Here is a 17,051-nt window from a genome sequence, read left to right as displayed (position 1 = left end):
AGCGGTAGCTGAACTAATACACTGCAGCAGTGTCTACAACTTATTGAGTGAGACTGGTATGAAAATAACTGGTAAGCTGGATGGACGTGTAGTTAGAGGGCTTCCTCTGCCTCTGCTTCATGCGAACACTGCCACCTGCTGGTAGGAATCCAGCTGCTCGTGCCGCTTCTTGGCCCAGACTAAGGGGACTCGGGCCCCTCAGGTCCGTTAATGTCAGCTTCCTGTGTGTCGGTGTGAACACACATCACGTCCCTAAAGTACGGTGCAGACTGAGCTGAAACGTGACCCGCTTGACAAAACAGTGGCACTCACACAGTTTCCTCAAAATCTGCTGCTAACAGTTACTTCTACTTTTCACCAGCTTCTCCATCAATAAGTCTGAAACGTGCACTCGGCCAGTCTCAGTTTGCCACACATTTAGTCCCCTGTGACAAATCCTATGCTCAAAAACAAAGCGATTGTAATCTGACAGTTGTGACAAAAGTCATAGACAAAACTTGACCAGATTTGGGTTTTTCCTGTTTTTTTTTAATGTGCCTGTATTTTATTATCATTCTGTACATGAAAACCGACTCAGACTCTAAATAATCAAAACACAGTTCCTGTATATGAGAGTTAACAGAGGTTTTCCTCAGCGACCTTTGTCCTGCTTTTGTAAGGATTCAAAGTTCAGCTGATACTGTTTCCTACTATTAACACATACACCAATCTGCTTTACAGTGGGCAATGAATTAAATTATTTAAAAGAAAGACGCTGCCGTTCAAAGCTGTGATGAGCAGCATCAACCTGCCGTCCCCCATCGCTGTGCTGCGACTGGCCCTTTAAGAAACTGCACTTGCAGCCATTTTCTGCTCTTTGTGTGGGGTGGATTAGCTCTGGGTAGGGACTGGGTGAAACTAGAGCATCAGTCGGCAACGAAGGCGAGGGGCAGGGAAAAAAAAACACCCAGCGAACATCGGATCGCCGTCGCAGTCCGCGGCCCGGTCCGCCCACCTTCGTGAATCTCCGGACGGACATGCGATTTGCAGGTATGTGACACAAAACAGCGATGGATGGAGCCGCAGCCGCTGGAGACGAGCGGGGCTGGCGGTGATGTGCGCTGGGTAGTGATGATGGTTGGAAACCGGAGGGCTGCCTTTTTTTCCGCTCCCACCCGTCTCGTTCGCACGTGAATCGTGTGATCACCGGGAAATCGCCGGACGCGGCTCCCCGGTTTTCGCGGATTGTTCTAACACATGATCGGGGTCCCCGTTAGCGCCCCGTTAGCGGCGTCGTAGCTCACGCTGAGATGGGTGGGGTGAGCGGCGAGTCCGTGTGTAGCAAGTGCACTGATGAATGGTGGCTCGCGTGAAGCTGGGCGATTTTCTTTGACCCGCTAACCGTCTTTTCCGCTGCGCAACGGGAAAAAAAAAGGCAGATGACGGGGCTGTGGTACGATCGAAAACGTTGGTTTGATCCCGAACCGCCGCCTTCATTCCCTTTCATCATTTTCCTCTCGCGCCACCCGAGCGTCAGGGCGCAGCATCTCGATGCGCGCGGCGTGACATGGGGCTTTCGCACGCGCGTGGGCCTCGTAGTGATGCGCGAACGACAGGTTCACCTACTTCCGTTTCGCTCGTTCGCCTGATGGCTGTTGCTTTTCTCCTTTTTGGTAGAAACGGGGCGATCCACTGTTGCAGAGTCGCCGAGTTGTAAATCTGTATGACAGCCCCCTCGCCAGCAGGCAGTGATGTAATGATGGGCTGTGGGCGCTCTGCAGCAGCTCAGTGCAGAAATAAAAAATAAAGTGAAAAATGCTCAGCATTACTAGTCGAGTCAGGTTTGATTCAGGCTCAACAGTCGGCACAGTGTAAACACACGGCGCAGAAAGCAAAACCATAATGAGGAGAAAAAGGAGGAAACCCACAGAAGAGCAGCGGAGGAGGTCTGCCTTCAAGGATGTGGTGTAAACGACACCAGTGTTGTCGCCTTTGTGCCTTTGCCGGGACTAAACCTCAGGTCAGAGCACGATCTGTAGAATGTAAATCAAGCATTTTGATATTTTCAGCCTGACATTTTGCACAGACGTGACGGTTCAAGCTTGTGGCCTAGCAGCAGGCCACTCCTACGTTATGACTATTGTCTATAGCTCAGCTATTTTTGCACTCCACAGCTTGATCATGAGCAGCTGACAGCACTGTTTCTATTCTTCTAGACATGACATGAATAACGAACTAACCATTGACAGAAAAGGGAAGTAGACATAAACAATGCTGACGAACTATGATGAACAAACCCTATTTGCTCGTCATGGCCTCAGCCACCACGAAAATACTTAGAAATGTGACGGACGCTCGCCTCGGTATTCGTCGCCTGCCCTCGACCCGCCAGGACCCGGTCATGTGACCTCTCCGTGCGACCAGTTGCGTGCTCATTGTTGCGGGCTCAGGCGAGCGTGACCTCGCGGGCCTCGTGACGCGCTCTCTGAGATGACGGGCAGCTTTCCCACGGCGGCGGACACCCTCGGCGAAGCCCGCACGCGCCGCTCCCAGACCCGTTTAACCAGTGTGCTAATGAATGTGTGCATCATCGGAGGGCCCTTCCACTCTGCCGTCTCCTGTCAGCGCGTGGATGAATATATATTACAGAGCTGGCCTTGGGGGGAGATCCCATTGAGTGGTGTGACCCTGGAGTTGACACACTTTCTCTTACTGGGTCGTTCTCTGGGGCGAGATGGATTACACAAATGCATTACAGCACAAACTGACTATGGTTGTCTTCTACTAACTGTGTGTCATAGATTTGCGCGTGTCCTCTGATTCTGAGATGTTTTACTACTGCTGTCACATGTAATTTTTATACACAGGTTCATGCTTCGGTGCTTTAGTCACAAGCAGATTTGACACAACCTCCTGACGTGGACTTTTGTATCGCTGGCGTGGTCTACAGGCCTTTAGCTGTAGTGGGGACCCGCCAAGGGTCCCCACATTGTCACAATGTCCTCACCTTGATAGCAAAAACATTTATGGTCCCCACGTCGAAGGAAAACATGTACACACACACAAACACACACACGCACACACACACACGCGCACACACACACACACACACACACACACACACACACACACACACACACACACACACACACACACACCAACCGTTAGTCCTGTACAGAGTGGGAAAGTTTATTCAGCCAGGCTTTGGCCTGCGCCTGTGTGTGTTCTCAAGCACAGATGGGAATTTAGCAGCGCTGACTGTGCTTGTACGAACGATGAAACCGCTCATAGCGAGCTGCATGTTTCGTATTCTAAAAGCTGCACATCTCAATGTAAGCAGCCCAGAATCAGAGAATGCGTTAATGAAGGTTGTGTATGAAGGTTTTTTTCAGCAGCATGAGTTTAAAGGCCGTCTGGCATTTTACTCGGCTTCACTTTAGACTGTGTATATGAATGTTCCTCTATCAACTTTTTGCTGTGTCACTTAAATCTAATAGGTCAGTCTTTTTTTTCTAGCTTTTTCATTGTTCTGTGTTTGAAGGCTGCTGGTTCACCTCCTGCAGCTACTGTACCTTACACTCGTCTCAATACACATAAAACAGGTTAACTTGCAGCCAGGTGCATTAGGCCTTATTAAACTCTTATAATCACTCCTAACCCACACATAAGCAACTGTTGCTGCATATCTTTCTAGACTATTTGAAGTTCAACAATCTGCAGTCCGGAGTCTAAAAAGTCCACAGTCTGTCCAAAAGAAAATGAAAGCATGACTCACGTTTACATGGTAGTGCATGAACAAATCACAGGAGTTCTGGAAAAAAATCCTATGCACAGACGAGATCAATGTGAGGTTGTCTGAATTTAATGTCCAGAACCATGTCAGGATGGATGAAGGATGAAATGTTTGATGTTTTTAAGGAGGGACCGGTTCACAGGTCAACGACCAGAACCTTTTAATGAAATGGAGCAATGATGTAAACAAGACGGAGCCACAACCAGCATATGCTGTTTTGCCTGAGGCTGCTAAGACCTGCTCCAATCAGATGCGTTTTGTTGTGTTTTCACATTAGAATGCTAGTAATAGGTGCTAGCTTTTAACAGGAAACTCTGCTCGCTCCTTATTTTATACCTCCTCTGTCTAAACGCATGCGTTGCTGATGTAACAGTGGTTTCTGTGTTTTGATACTAGGTGCTGATTGAATCACAGTATGTGTCTGACAGCCAGGGCAAATAAAAAAACAGTTTGACCAAATAAAATGTTGCCACGTAAGTTATGGATTAGATATTAGATAACTGACGCAGCACCTTCTGTCTAGCTGTGATTTCTCCCTTTCTCCATTCTGGATGTGGCCCTCTCTGGCTGTGAATACTAAGCTGATTATCCCCAGTCGGTCGGCTCAGACCTGAAACACACATTTCTGCGAGGCACATGATGGTAACAGGTGGTAGACGGCTTTGACTGGGTGGTGTTTTATGAGGAGGGGGAACATCAGGGACTGTGCAGTTTCTAAAGGGACCGACCTTTTATAGGAAAGACTGATCAAGTGCAGGACTGGCATTAACAGTAATAATTGACACAGTTGTATGTTGTATAAAAGACTAAAATGATGAATAATCAAATGCTTTCTCCATAAATCTAAGAGCATCTCTGTACGTTTTGACTGACATTTCGTACTTGCCAAATCGCTTTCCTCTCCTTTCTGAGCTCAATGAGATTTCCAGGTAGTGGCATTTCAAGAATTCTACACGTCTTCATGAGGAAGTGGTGGGAGGGCCTCTGCCCCCCACTTCCCCCGAATGTTAGTCGGGCATTGACATTTAGTGAAACAGGGAAGGATACAGGTGCTGGGTGCACCACCCACTCCAAACAGGGTTCATGAGAGGAAATGAGTCCGTCTAGACATGCAAGCACTTGATTAGGTTTATTGTCCCGTGACGCGTTTCTGCAGACATTTGTACTTTTTATCAGCAGGGCTCCCATCTTTAACCTTCATAACCTCACTTGTGCTCTTGTATATTATGTACGTCCATAACATACCAAACAGTCTCAGTTTCATATTGCTCTCGTCTCTCTTCCTGTCAGACTGGGGTGTAGTGTGAGCGACGCCTTGTTACCATGACGACCCACGTGACTCTGGAGGATGCTCTCTCCAATGTGGACCTTCTGGAGGAGCTGCCTCTCCCAGATCAGCAGCCATGCATTGAACCCCCTCCCTCATCTATCATGTACCAGGTATACACACACACACACACACACACACACACACACACACTGACATCATGGCCAGCTGTGCAGACATGTGTACTGTATTTTCACATCTCCTTTTTTTCTGCAGGCTAATTTTGACACCAACTTTGAGGACCGGAACGCGTTCGTGACCGGCATCGCCCGGTACATTGAGCAAGCTACAGTGCACTCCAGCATGGTGAGACCTTGTCTGCTAGCTTCCAAAACCACCATGTCAAGATTTGGCATCGTGTTGGTTTATGCATTTGTGAGCTAAATCAATGTTTTACTGTCTGTCATCAATAGCTGCTGTTCCTCTTTCAGCGTGCACAAAGGCAGCTGTGGGAAGCAGCCTCACGCCCTTAAAGAGAGCCTTGTTTTGAGCGAACTGATTATCATTTGGTTCCTTTGTGAGGTTTTGGCCGGCCCTGTGGCAGGATACACACAGACACACATTCCTCTCACACACTGGTGAATCAGGCAGGCAGCGAAGCACTAAACGTCTTTTCCCTGATGTAGAATGAATGGAGAGTGTGATTGGACTGGTAAAGAGGAGCATAGACCTTTATTTAACCATATTTATTCAGGCAGCTCCATTGAAGTTGAAGCTGGTCTATTTGAGAATGCTCCTCCTTAAGCCTGAGTGATGGAGACATCTGTCTCACCTCATATTTAATGGCGAAATTGTTTCCCTTCACAAATATTTCTCAAGGTCTTTTATTGCTGAACTCATACATGAACAGATACAAGGTGAGGATTTTTTTTATTTAGTTATATTTGTGCCTTATTTGTGCAGAATGAGATGCTGGAGGAAGGACATGAATATGCTGTGATGCTTTACACCTGGAGAAGCTGCTCCAGAGCTATTCCCCAGGTAAAGGTTTAATTCATTTGGACACTGTGTTGTCCAGTGGTCACCTTCAACAAGTCCTAGTCTGCTGGGTTGAATGTGCATAAGAGAGACATTTTGTGACAACTAAAAATTGTAATCTGATTATTATTTTCACAAATGTCATATAGCATCTATAAGTAGCTATCAGATGTACTAACTGAGAATTGGCTGAAGCAGACGTTTTAATTAAGTTTGGGTGATGCCGCCCTCTTGTGTTTACCAGGTGAAATGCAACGAGCAGCCCAACAGAGTTGAGATCTACGAGAAAACAGTGGAGGTGTTAGAACCTGAAGTTACCAAACTCATGAAGTTCATGTACTTCCAGGTAAGATTCAGCTGCTGCTGTTTGTGAACCACACAGAAGAATAAAAAAAACAAAAGGCTTTTAATGTATTACCTGTCATAGTAGTTAATAATGAATAATGTAATATTGTTTTGTCTTCGCAGCGGAAAGCCATCGAACGGTTTTGTAGTGAAGTGAAACGCCTGTGTCACGCGGAGAGAAGGAAAGACTTCGTGTCTGAGGCGTATCTGCTCACTCTGGGCAAATTCATCAACATGTTTGCTGTGCTGGACGAACTGAAGAACATGAAATGTAGCGTCAAGAACGACCACTCTGCCTATAAAAGGTAGAAGTCTGAGCAAGGCTCATTTTCTATTTCCTTTTTTTAATCTGAACATCCTGATAGGAATTTTCTCTCTCCAACCGTCTCCAGGGCAGCTCAGTTTCTGAGAAAAATGGCCGACCCTCAGTCCATCCAGGAGTCCCAGAATCTCTCCATGTTTTTAGCCAACCACAACAGGATCACTCAGGTTGGTGTGCATGCTCTGGGCTTCCTTCATCTTTACAGTAAGTGCCGTGAAATTGCACACAGAGGATGAGCCCACTGTGGATGAAAGCCTTTTTGTGAGCTGCGCTGGGGATGGTGGTACGTCTTTGTGTGATCCAGCTAGAGGTGGCAGCGAACGTACCCCACTATTCTGTTTAATCTATGACTGCATTCAGCTGCGGTTCCTACTGAGGCAAACGGAGGATGAATAACTCCCACTTATTTTTATCCTGCACGGAAATATGACGCTGTCAAATAACTGCGAGGTGCTATGGATTTAGCCCATTGACTGAAATATGGAGGTCAAAACATTGGTGGTATTCTGTTTGAATGTGTGACAGAAACGTCCTCCCCCCTAAACCAACGTCTGACCTATTGCTGCAGATCATAAGCTGCTGTGCTGAGGCATTATATGCTGCAAGAGGCCTACAGAAAGGCATATGAAAAAAACATGCATTGAAGGAACTGCGGCAGTGTGTATAGCATGGATTTCCAGTTTGTCTGAAGGTGACCTGTTGTCCCATCTATTTGTCGGCGTAGTGCCTGCACCAACAGCTGGAGGTGATTCCTGGCTACGAGGAACTTCTGGCCGACATCGTCAACATCTGTGTCGACTATTATGAGAACAAGATGTACTTGACTCCCAGCGAGAAACACATGCTGCTGAAGGTACATGTCTGACCCGCGAACATGCTGTCGGCCGGTCCTCACTGTGCTGAAACCAGATGTTACGCCAAATTCTTGTCAGGTGATGGGCTTTGGTCTGTACCTGATGGACGGGAACGTGAGTAATATCTACAAGCTAGACGCCAAGAAGAGGATCAACCTGAGCAAGATAGACAAATTCTTCAAAGTAAGGCTTCGCTCCTCTGAATCTCTTTGCATCCTGTGCACGCGACGACAAGGTGAGACATTCAATCCCCGTCTCTTTCAGCTTCAAGTGGTGCCGCTCTTCGGGGACATGCAGATAGAGTTATCGCGCTACATCGAGACGAGTGCTCATTACGAAGAAAACAAGTCCAAGTAAGAGAGCCGGCGTGGCCATCTGTGTGGCCGTTTAGCGGGAGCGCTGTCAGGAGCGAGGCCAAGTCCGAATCTCTTGATCCTCGCTTCAGTCTCCTCCGTCTTTGTGTCCAGGTGGACGTGCACCCAGAGCAGCATCTCGCCGCAGTACAACCTGTGCGAGCAGATGGTTCAGATCAGGGAGGACCACATCCGTTTCATCTCGGAGCTGGCGCGCTACAGCAACAGCGAGGTGGTGACGGGCTCGGGCTTGGACAGCCAGAAGTCCGACGAGGAGTACCGGGAGCTGTTCGACCTGGCTCTGAGGGGCCTGCAGCTGCTGTCCAAGTGGAGCACGCACGTCATGGAAGTTGTGAGTCTGGAAGTGGGGCCGTTTGGGAGGTAAAAGGCCTTGCGCCGGTAACGCGCGTGTGTTCGATCTATTTATGGCTGTGTTCGGCTTTTCCAGTACTCGTGGAAGCTGGTCCATCCCACGGATAAATTCTGTAACAAGGACTGCCCGGGCACGGCGGAGGAGTACGAGCGTGCCACGCGCTACAATTACACCAGTGAAGAGAAGTTTGCCCTGGTGGAGGTCATCGCAATGATCAAAGGGCTGCAGGTGAGACGGCAGGGATGCAAATGAACGGATGCACGCCAGCGAACTTTGCTTTGAAGATGTAGATGAGGGCACTGATCGCTAACGCTGAGAGCCGTTAGCTTAGCGCAGCAGGAAGAGTGGAAACAGACCAGGCAGACGTGAGTGCGGCTCTCGGCAAGAAATCAAGAAAACAAAGTGTTTCTGAAAATGTGGAATTATCATATAATACCCGTTTGGTAGCGAGAAGCCCCCTGCGACCAAGCCGATGGTAATGATGATGGCGCTGTGTAATGTACTGTGCAGGTTCTGATGGGCCGGATGGAGTCCGTATTTAACCAGGCCATTAGGAACACCATCTACGCGGCGCTGCAAGACTTCGCCCAGGTCACCCTCAGAGAGCCCCTGCGCCAGGCTGTGCGCAAGAAGAAGAACGTCCTCATTAGGTGCGCTGACGATGGGACCCCGTGCACATCAAACCTGACGCTTTCGCCCTTGGAGGCATCGTTCACTTGTGCTATCGTGCTTTCTTTGTAGCGTTCTCCAGGCCATTCGGAAGACCGTCTGCGACTGGGAGGGGGCGAGGGAGCCTCCAAATGACCCGTGTCTGAGGGGGGAGAAGGACCCCAAAGGCGGATTTGACATTAAAGTGCCCCGCAGGGCCGTAGGACCCTCCAGCACTCAGGTAAGACACGAAACACAGCCAGTGTAGGAATATATTGCTGACAAAATGCTCCCAGTCCGACTGAAGATCCCTTTCTGTGTAGCTGTACATGGTGCGAACCATGCTGGAGTCGCTGATAGCAGATAAGAGCGGCTCCAAGAAGACTCTTCGCAGCAGCTTGGATGGACCCATAGTCGTGGCCATAGAAGACTTCCACAAGCATTCCTTCTTTTTTACACATCTGCTGAACTTCAGCGGTGAGCAGTCACTATAGTAGGAGTAGGTGCAGGAAACACTGTTTTTACATATATGCCCCCTTGGTCACGTGTCGCTTCTTTGCCTCTCGCCGCCGCCCAGAGGCCCTGCAGCAGTGCTGTGACCTGTCCCAGCTGTGGTTCAGGGAGTTCTTCCTGGAGCTGACCATGGGCCGCAGGATCCAGTTCCCCATTGAAATGTCCATGCCCTGGATCCTCACGGACCACATCCTGGAGACCAAGGAGCCCTCCATGATGGAGTAATGACAGATCCCTCTGTAAAACTCAGCCTGTTTGTACCTTGTGATATAAACCAATGCGGTAACGGCCGTCCTCCCTCCTGCAGGTATGTGCTGTATCCTCTAGACTTGTACAACGACAGCGGCTACTACGCTCTCACAAAGTTCAAGAAACAGTTCCTTTATGATGAAATCGAGGCTGAGGTATTAACTGAGATAAACCCACTCGTGCGTTAGTGCCGCTTTGTTAAAACGCCCTCGTCACACTCCTCTTCCTGTTTCAGGTCAACCTCTGCTTTGATCAGTTTGTCTACAAGTTAGCAGATCAGATATTTGCCTACTACAAAGCAATGGCTGGAAGGTAAAAGCCGCCTTTTGATCTTCATGCATTTGCCACATTGCCTCTCACTATAGTCGCCTCCTCAGACTCTAAACATGAATCACATCTCCTGTGTCCCACAGTGTCCTCTTAGACAAGCGCTTCAGAGCAGAGTGCAAAAACTATGGCGTGATCATTCCGTACCCACCGTCAAACCGCTACGAGACGCTGCTCAAGCAGAGACACGTTCAGGTACATTAGAGAACACATTTTTGTCAGGATACAAAGATAAATGTAATTTGGCTTAACGGCTGATTAAATTGTGTCTCTTTTGTTGTGAAGCTGCTCGGTCGCTCCATCGACCTGAACCGGCTGATTACCCAGAGGATCTCAGCGGCCATGTACAAGTCTCTGGACCACGCCATCAGCCGCTTCGAGAGCGAGGACCTCACTTCCATAGTGGTAAGAAGGCGCGTCAGGGCTAAAGTAGCGCTAGCTGCGCACACCGAGGGAGTAGCACCTCATCAGACTCCCTTCACAGGAGCTGGAGTGGCTGCTGGAGATCAACAGACTCACCCACCGGCTCCTGTCCAAACACATGACACTGGACAGCTTCGACGCCATGTTCCGCGAGGCCAACCACAACGTCTCTGCCCCCTATGGACGGATCACGCTCCACGTCTTCTGGGAGCTCAACTTTGACTTCCTGCCTAACTACTGCTACAATGGATCCACCAACCGGTCAGTGTGTCGTGCAAACGCTTGGCTCTTGCTGCGTCTGCTACTTCGTGTTAAACCCTTTTCCCTTTTGTCCCCTCAGCTTTGTACGCACAGCCATCCCCTTCACCCAGGAGCCTCAAAGAGACAAGCCAGCCAACGTGCAGCCTTACTACCTGTATGGATCCAAGGTGCGCCGCCTTTAATGACTTCATATTTCCTTCAACAACCACTGCTTCGCATTAACTCTGCTTATCTTCTCCCTCCTCAGCCTCTGAACATTGCCTACTCCCACATCTACAGCTCCTACAGAAACTTCGTTGGCCCGCCTCACTTCAAGACCATCTGCCGTCTCCTTGGTTACCAAGGCATTGCTGTAGTGATGGAAGAGCTGCTTAAGATTGTCAAGAGCCTGGTATTTATCTTCATTTTCCCTAAAACGCGTCAGCTTCCTCTCAGAGTTGTGGGTGCTTAGGGTAATTTTCTGTTGCCTCTTTTCTCTTCCCTTTCTTCCCGACTGTGCTTCATCGGTCTTCGTTGTCACTTTGCAGTTACAGGGCACCATTCTGCAGTATGTGAAAACACTGATAGAAGTCATGCCTAAGATCTGCCGCCTACCCCGCCATGAGTATGGCTCCCCAGGTGAGCCTATAGTCCCCACTGATGCTAACGTTCACACCATTTTAGCTTTAATACTAAAATGTGATATGAAACTGTATCACGTCATCACTTATCTAAGCAATATTTTCACATTTATATCACTTAAAAGATAAAAGATCCTTTCAGGGGAAATTATTTCAGCCTCAGCTCCTAGAGCAGCTGCTTTGTCTCTAATGCTACAGAAGAGCAGTGTTGTTTATGTTTTTACATCATGTAACCACACGAAGAACATGAAGGAGTCAAAAGCAATTCCGATAATTGCAGCCTTACTTTAAATCGCTGTTTTGAACGTTCAGGCTCTTGCACAGACTGAATTAAGGAGAGGACAAGTAAAATAAAATAAAATTGCACTATGCCATTTAAAGTCTGTTTTATTTCTCATGGTAAATTCTGCACACTTAATTCACAGCACACTGTAGTATCTTTGCGTATTACCTGATGTGCCTCTGTGCGTTTTGGCTGGAGCTGTGTGAAGATTAGAGGCCAGTCAGATGGGATATTCCTATGAGCAAGGCTTGGTAATCTGTAGCTTACTGATGTTCTGTACCTGGCTTACTGCCTGTGATCTTACTGTCCTCCGGTGCTCGGGCCAAATGTGGGTCAGGTCAGCCAGGCAGAACCTCTGACATCATCCTGATTCATCCTGGTAGCAATAGATTACCAGTGACATAATGAGGCACCGGTAGGTGCTTACGGCTCGGCTGCACGTTTGGACTGCAGGAGTGAAACACGTGTTTCAGCAAGAGCTTTTGGATTTGTTTTGTAGGTCTTATGGTGTCCACCATTCTTCCGTCTTTGTTATTCCAGGTATCCTGGAGTTCTTCCACCATCAGCTCAAGGATATCATTGAGTATGCTGAGCTGAAGACAGATGTCTTCCAGAGCTTAAGGGAAGTGGGAAATGCTATCCTCTTCTGCCTGCTCATCGAGCAAGCTCTGGTAAGACCTTTGCATTTACAACTGTTCATATCTTATCCTATCTAGGTTAATATTGTTATAATTATTGCTCTTTTCTTACTATTTTATTATTTCCATACTATTACTATCCTGTGATGCCTCAGCAGCTTATTGAAGGACACCATATCATGTAATATCTTAATGTGGGCGAACGATAACATGAATGCCTCAAGTTTTTTTTCAATCAACGATATGAAACCAGAAATTGTCAGGCCTTTTGATGTTTTTTTTTTTTCTCAATACTACTCTATTTTTCATTACACGCTGGCAACTACCACAGGTGGTAAGGATTTAAGGTCTCATCTTTGGCACAAAATAACACAGAGACTGAATATTTTGTTTCCTCTATTACCTCTTTGGTTTGAGCTGTCTGTCACTCACTTTTTCACCATAGTTAGTTTGACTTGGTTTCACCATCAGTTGGCCATGGAAGCAAAAGGACTAAGTGAATGATTTGTTTCAAGACGCAAAACAAATAAAGCACATACTGTGTGCGATTTGAGGCATTGGCTGCCGTCATGGCAAACAGTCCAAACTCTTCCATGGGAGAGGAGATACAGTAGATCATTTATGTTTGCTGAAACAGTGTCGTGCCTAACTTTGCACTTCTGCCTCCATGCTCTCCTCTGATCCTAGGATCTTATAATGCCCGTCTGCGTAGCACTCCTCAGCTGTCTCTCTTTCTACCATTTCTGTCCTTTTGCACTAACTTGTGCTTGTAACGTGTGTGTGTGTGTGTGTGTGTGTGTGTGTGTGTGTGTGTGTGTGTGTGTGTGTGTGTGTGTGTGTGTGTGTGTGTGTGTGTGTGTGTGTGCGCGTGTGCGCATGTTTGCTGGTGTGTGCTTGTGTGTGTGCTTGTGTGTGTGCGTGTGTGTGTGTGTGTGTGTGTGTGTGTGTGTGTGTGTGTGTGCGCATGTTTGTTTGTGTGTGCTTGTGTGTGCTTGTGTGTGTGTGTGTGTGTGTGTGTGTGTGTGTGTGCGCATGTTTGTTTGTGTGTGCTTGTGTGTGTGAGCGTGTGTGTGTGTGTGTGTGTGCGTGCGTGTGCGCATGTTTGTTTGTGTGTGTGTGTGTGTGTGTGTGTGTGTGTGTGTGTGTGTGTGTGTGTGTGTGCGTGTGCGTGTGCGTGTTTGTGTGTATACTGTGTGCATGTTGGCTGTCTGTGGATGTGTGCGTGCATGTGTCTGGATGTGCTCGCTCTTCACATTGCATGGCTTTCTCCTCGCATCCATCACCCTCCAGCCAAGGTTCCAACATGCTGCTTCTCTGCATTGAGTTTGATTTATAGCTTGTTGACTTGACTAACAGTTGCCGTGGCAACCATCAAGCTATGTACGTGAGAAAAGTAAGCGTTATCTTGGAACTTAAGCTAACCGCTGAAACTCCCACTGATGTTGTATCCAGGACATTTATCAGGGTGTCTGTATCTTGGCCTCTTGTGGCTGAACCACATTAAATGTGTGACAAATTCTATTCTTATTAGCCTGTCATCATGACTGGATGAAGATATACACCTAGACTCCTACAGTGTGGAGCTCACTCCAGTTTATCCTACACTGTTTTTTCAAAACAGGCCGAAGGAAGGAATTCAGCAGAGTCAACATTACCTTATGGCTGCCTGCATGCTCTGTATGGGTGTTCACAGCACAGTGGGTGGTGTTCGTGATTAAAATGCGGTTTTGTGATGTGCATTTAAATCTTAGTCGCAGGAAGAAGTGTGCGACCTGCTTCACGCTGCCCCCTTCCAGAACATTCTGCCCAGGGTCTACATCAAAGGTAAATGCAAGGTTTGGACGCAGGAAAATAAAAGTAGATGGGGAAAACTACTACTACTGGTGTTCAGGCCAGTATGTAAATGTCTTTCCTTGTGGCTGTTTGTTTTACAGAGGGCGAGCGTCTGGAGGTGAGGATGAAAAGGTTGGAAGCAAAGTACGCCCCTCTCCACCTTGTGCCTCTAATCGAGAGGTTAGGAACCCCACAGGTGGGTTGAGACTTCAGTACACAGATCTGTCAAATTCTGCTTAGTAGGATCCATCAAATTACGTAATACTGTGACTCCTTGCTCCCAGCAAATTGCCATTGCTCGTGAGGGGGACCTGCTGACCAAAGAGCGCCTGTGCTGCGGCCTCTCCATGTTCGAGGTCATCCTGACCCGCATCCGCAGCTTCCTGCAGGACAGCGTGTGGCGTGGACCCCCGCCCACCAACGGGGTGATGCACGTCGACGAGTGTATGGAGTTCCACCGCCTTTGGAGCGCCATGCAGTTCGTCTACTGCATCCCTGTGGGCACACACGAGTTTACAGCGGAGTGAGTGCAACCTCTAAAGAACGAGGTGGCTTTGGGAACGCTGAATGCTGAAGTGCTGTCTGCGCTTTGCCTTGCAGGCAGTGCTTTGGAGACGGGTTGAACTGGGCTGGGTGCGCAATCATTGTCCTGTTGGGGCAGCAGCGCCGGTTTGACCTCTTTGACTTCTGCTACCACCTCCTCAAAGTCCAAAGACAGGACGGCAAGGATGAGATCATCAAAAATGTGGTGGGTAGATTAAAGTACATGAACTATTTAGAGCATTTTTGACCAATTGTTTAATCAATATATTTTTATGTAAATACACCCAATCTTCTCTGTTTTTCTCCGGCAGCCCTTGAAGAAAATGGCAGACCGTATTAGAAAGTACCAGATCCTCAACAATGAGATCTTTGCTATCCTTAACAAGTACATGAAAGCGGTGGAGACGGACAGTTCCACTGTGGAGCATGTTCGCTGTTTCCAGCCTCCTATACACCAATCCCTGGCAACCACCTGTTGAAAAAGACCCACCATACACAGACATGCACACACATTCCCCATAGCTGTGCTACTAATTTCTGCCTGTTGCTGGTCTTTGTAAAGGTATAAAGTCCCCACAATAGGTCAGTGGTGGCTGCAAGAATCCAAAGACAGACCTTCTAAAACTTATTCTGTCTCAAACATGGGATTCTGTGTCTTTGGATTCTTTAAACCCACAGATTAGACCAGTCCAGAAGTAGAATATCCAAAACTTTTCTTTTAACGTATTCACTATTATTATCTGTGTAGCTCTTACTCAGATCCATGCATGACTTTTCCAATTCTCTAGCTGCACACGTTTGGATTGGACAACAGACACAAATACCAAATATAGCTCTATACTATAATCTGAGTATTTGAGTCCATTAGACTGAAAAGAAACCCCATAATGACATATTTAAATAAATCAATGAACTCGATAATTAATCTACATGACTACATGACTAAATATTTCTGGAAAGAGCTACATCCAGTGCAACATGGCGTTTTTCTTTGGTGCTACTGTACTAACAGTACTAACACAGGCACCGGTACATGTGAGCCAACAATATGCGTGTTCAAACTCCTAATCATTTGTGTGATAATCTGATCTGCCATGTCCATGATGCATAGTGTCTATCAAGATGAATACTTATTATTACATCCTCTACACCTGCTTGCTTTCAAAGGAATGAAGGTACATCACTTTTTTTATTTAGCTTTTATTTATTTTAAATCCCTTCCCACAATCTGCCTTTTTTTTCAATCTTCTGACACATTTATATTCAGTACCAGTTCCACTGTAAATTTTACTGTTGAACAAAGTGAAGTGTTGAGTGTTGTAATTGTTCTTGTTTTTAATGATTAATATTTTAATTTACTTGCCTCTCTGCTACTGACTGGAAACCTCATCAACAATTTTTCTTTTCTCTCTTTTCGGTCTGTTGGAAAGATTTTTTTTTTTATATTCTGTATATAAATACAGTGGTAACATTTTCAGACAGAAAACACACATCTTCATTTGGATCAGTGCATTTGCTTTTTCAAGAATTACAATAATAAAAAAAAAAATTAAGCAATGTTAGAAAATACCTCTAGGTTGTATAAAGACAGTGCCGTACTAGATCAACCTGTTTTGACTGAATGGACAATGTTGGTCCAGGAGACCTATGAAATATAAACTCTGCACATAAAGGAAAAGAAGAGAAATGATAACTAAAGTGTCAGTTACATAAAGGGCAGTTTCCTAAATATAGTCAGTATTTACTATTGTTGAATTTTTGCTTTAGATCTAGCAGTGTTATCAAAATATGCAAAAAATGTCCCTATTTTTTTCTTATAAAGCAAAACAAATAATTAAGAATTAACCTTTCCTTAATAACCCTGTGATCTTTTTTTTCTGCTCTTATTTGAATGAACAACATTTCTTTTGTAACTCCACTGTCTTTTTGTTATATTTATTCAACTCTGACTTCTTGTTCATTTAAAGGTTATTCTCGTGAAAATGAAGGTACCAATGTATCATCTCAAAAACCTTAGCATGGCAAGTGTAATTTATTGTCATCAATGGCTCCATTTGTGACACGAGGCTCTGTTTATGATATTGTTGTAAAAGTGACCATGTTTTCAAGTACAAAAAATGGAGAAGAGTATAATATTTACAACAATGGTCCTGCAAAGGATTTGAAATAATGTTGTATTTCCATGAAATAAAAAAAAGGTTTAACTGAAAAGAAAGATGTGTATAGAAAGTTTTCACTGAGTTATAATGCAACCTACTTTCAATAGCATTGTCTTGAATTTGATGGCACAGGTTTAGAAATGGCTGACTTATCACTTGCAGTTGGTACAATTACAGCTCCGTAACAGCAAATGATGACGTATTTTTAACAATATGATAAACGTACTAGA

General features: G+C 46.3%; 1 protein-coding gene across 2 annotated transcripts; it reads left to right on the top strand.

The window, feature by feature from the left end:
• The first annotated feature begins 103 nt into the window (after window positions 1-103).
• On the top strand, window positions 104-16,877 carry cyfip2 (cytoplasmic FMR1 interacting protein 2). Of its 2 annotated transcripts, XM_029164928.3 has the most exons (30): window positions 104-1,029; window positions 5,063-5,212; window positions 5,316-5,405; window positions 6,003-6,080; window positions 6,322-6,423; window positions 6,546-6,727; window positions 6,815-6,911; window positions 7,469-7,597; window positions 7,677-7,781; window positions 7,863-7,951; window positions 8,066-8,303; window positions 8,400-8,552; window positions 8,835-8,974; window positions 9,066-9,213; window positions 9,296-9,449; window positions 9,550-9,706; window positions 9,793-9,889; window positions 9,970-10,046; window positions 10,148-10,256; window positions 10,347-10,466; window positions 10,546-10,745; window positions 10,825-10,912; window positions 10,993-11,136; window positions 11,273-11,363; window positions 12,189-12,319; window positions 14,038-14,110; window positions 14,221-14,315; window positions 14,404-14,642; window positions 14,720-14,867; window positions 14,974-16,877. In XM_029164928.3, the coding sequence occupies exons 2-30, from the start codon at window positions 5,096-5,098 to the stop codon at window positions 15,139-15,141; spliced, it is 3,759 nt and encodes a 1,252-aa protein (XP_029020761.1). In that variant the 5' UTR covers window positions 104-1,029; window positions 5,063-5,095; the 3' UTR covers window positions 15,142-16,877. The 2 variants fall into 2 exon arrangements, with proteins under 2 accessions (XP_029020761.1, XP_029020762.1); XM_029164929.3 differs by lacking the exons at window positions 14,038-14,110; window positions 14,221-14,315; window positions 14,404-14,642; window positions 14,720-14,867; window positions 14,974-16,877 and adding an exon at window positions 12,618-13,214.
• The last annotated feature ends 174 nt before the right edge of the window (window positions 16,878-17,051 follow it).

This window comes from Betta splendens, chromosome 10 (genome assembly GCF_900634795.4).
Source record: "Betta splendens chromosome 10, fBetSpl5.4, whole genome shotgun sequence".
In the NCBI taxonomy this organism is placed as follows: Eukaryota; Metazoa; Chordata; class Actinopteri; order Anabantiformes; family Osphronemidae; genus Betta; species Betta splendens.
The sequence above is the reverse complement of the archived record's forward strand: the minus strand, read 5'-3'. Positions and strand labels throughout refer to the sequence as shown.

Bases quoted from the DNA above. Each gene is read 5' to 3' on its own strand.
- cyfip2 (XM_029164928.3), top strand. From the start codon at position 5,096: ATGACGACCCACGTGACTCTGGAGGATGCTCTCTCCAATGTGGACCTT. The intron at 6,912-7,468 runs GTTGGTGTGCAT...TTGTCGGCGTAG, and splicing joins ACCACAACAGGATCACTCAG to TGCCTGCACCAACAGCTGGA. The intron at 7,782-7,862 runs GTAAGGCTTCGC...CGTCTCTTTCAG, and splicing joins AGATAGACAAATTCTTCAAA to CTTCAAGTGGTGCCGCTCTT.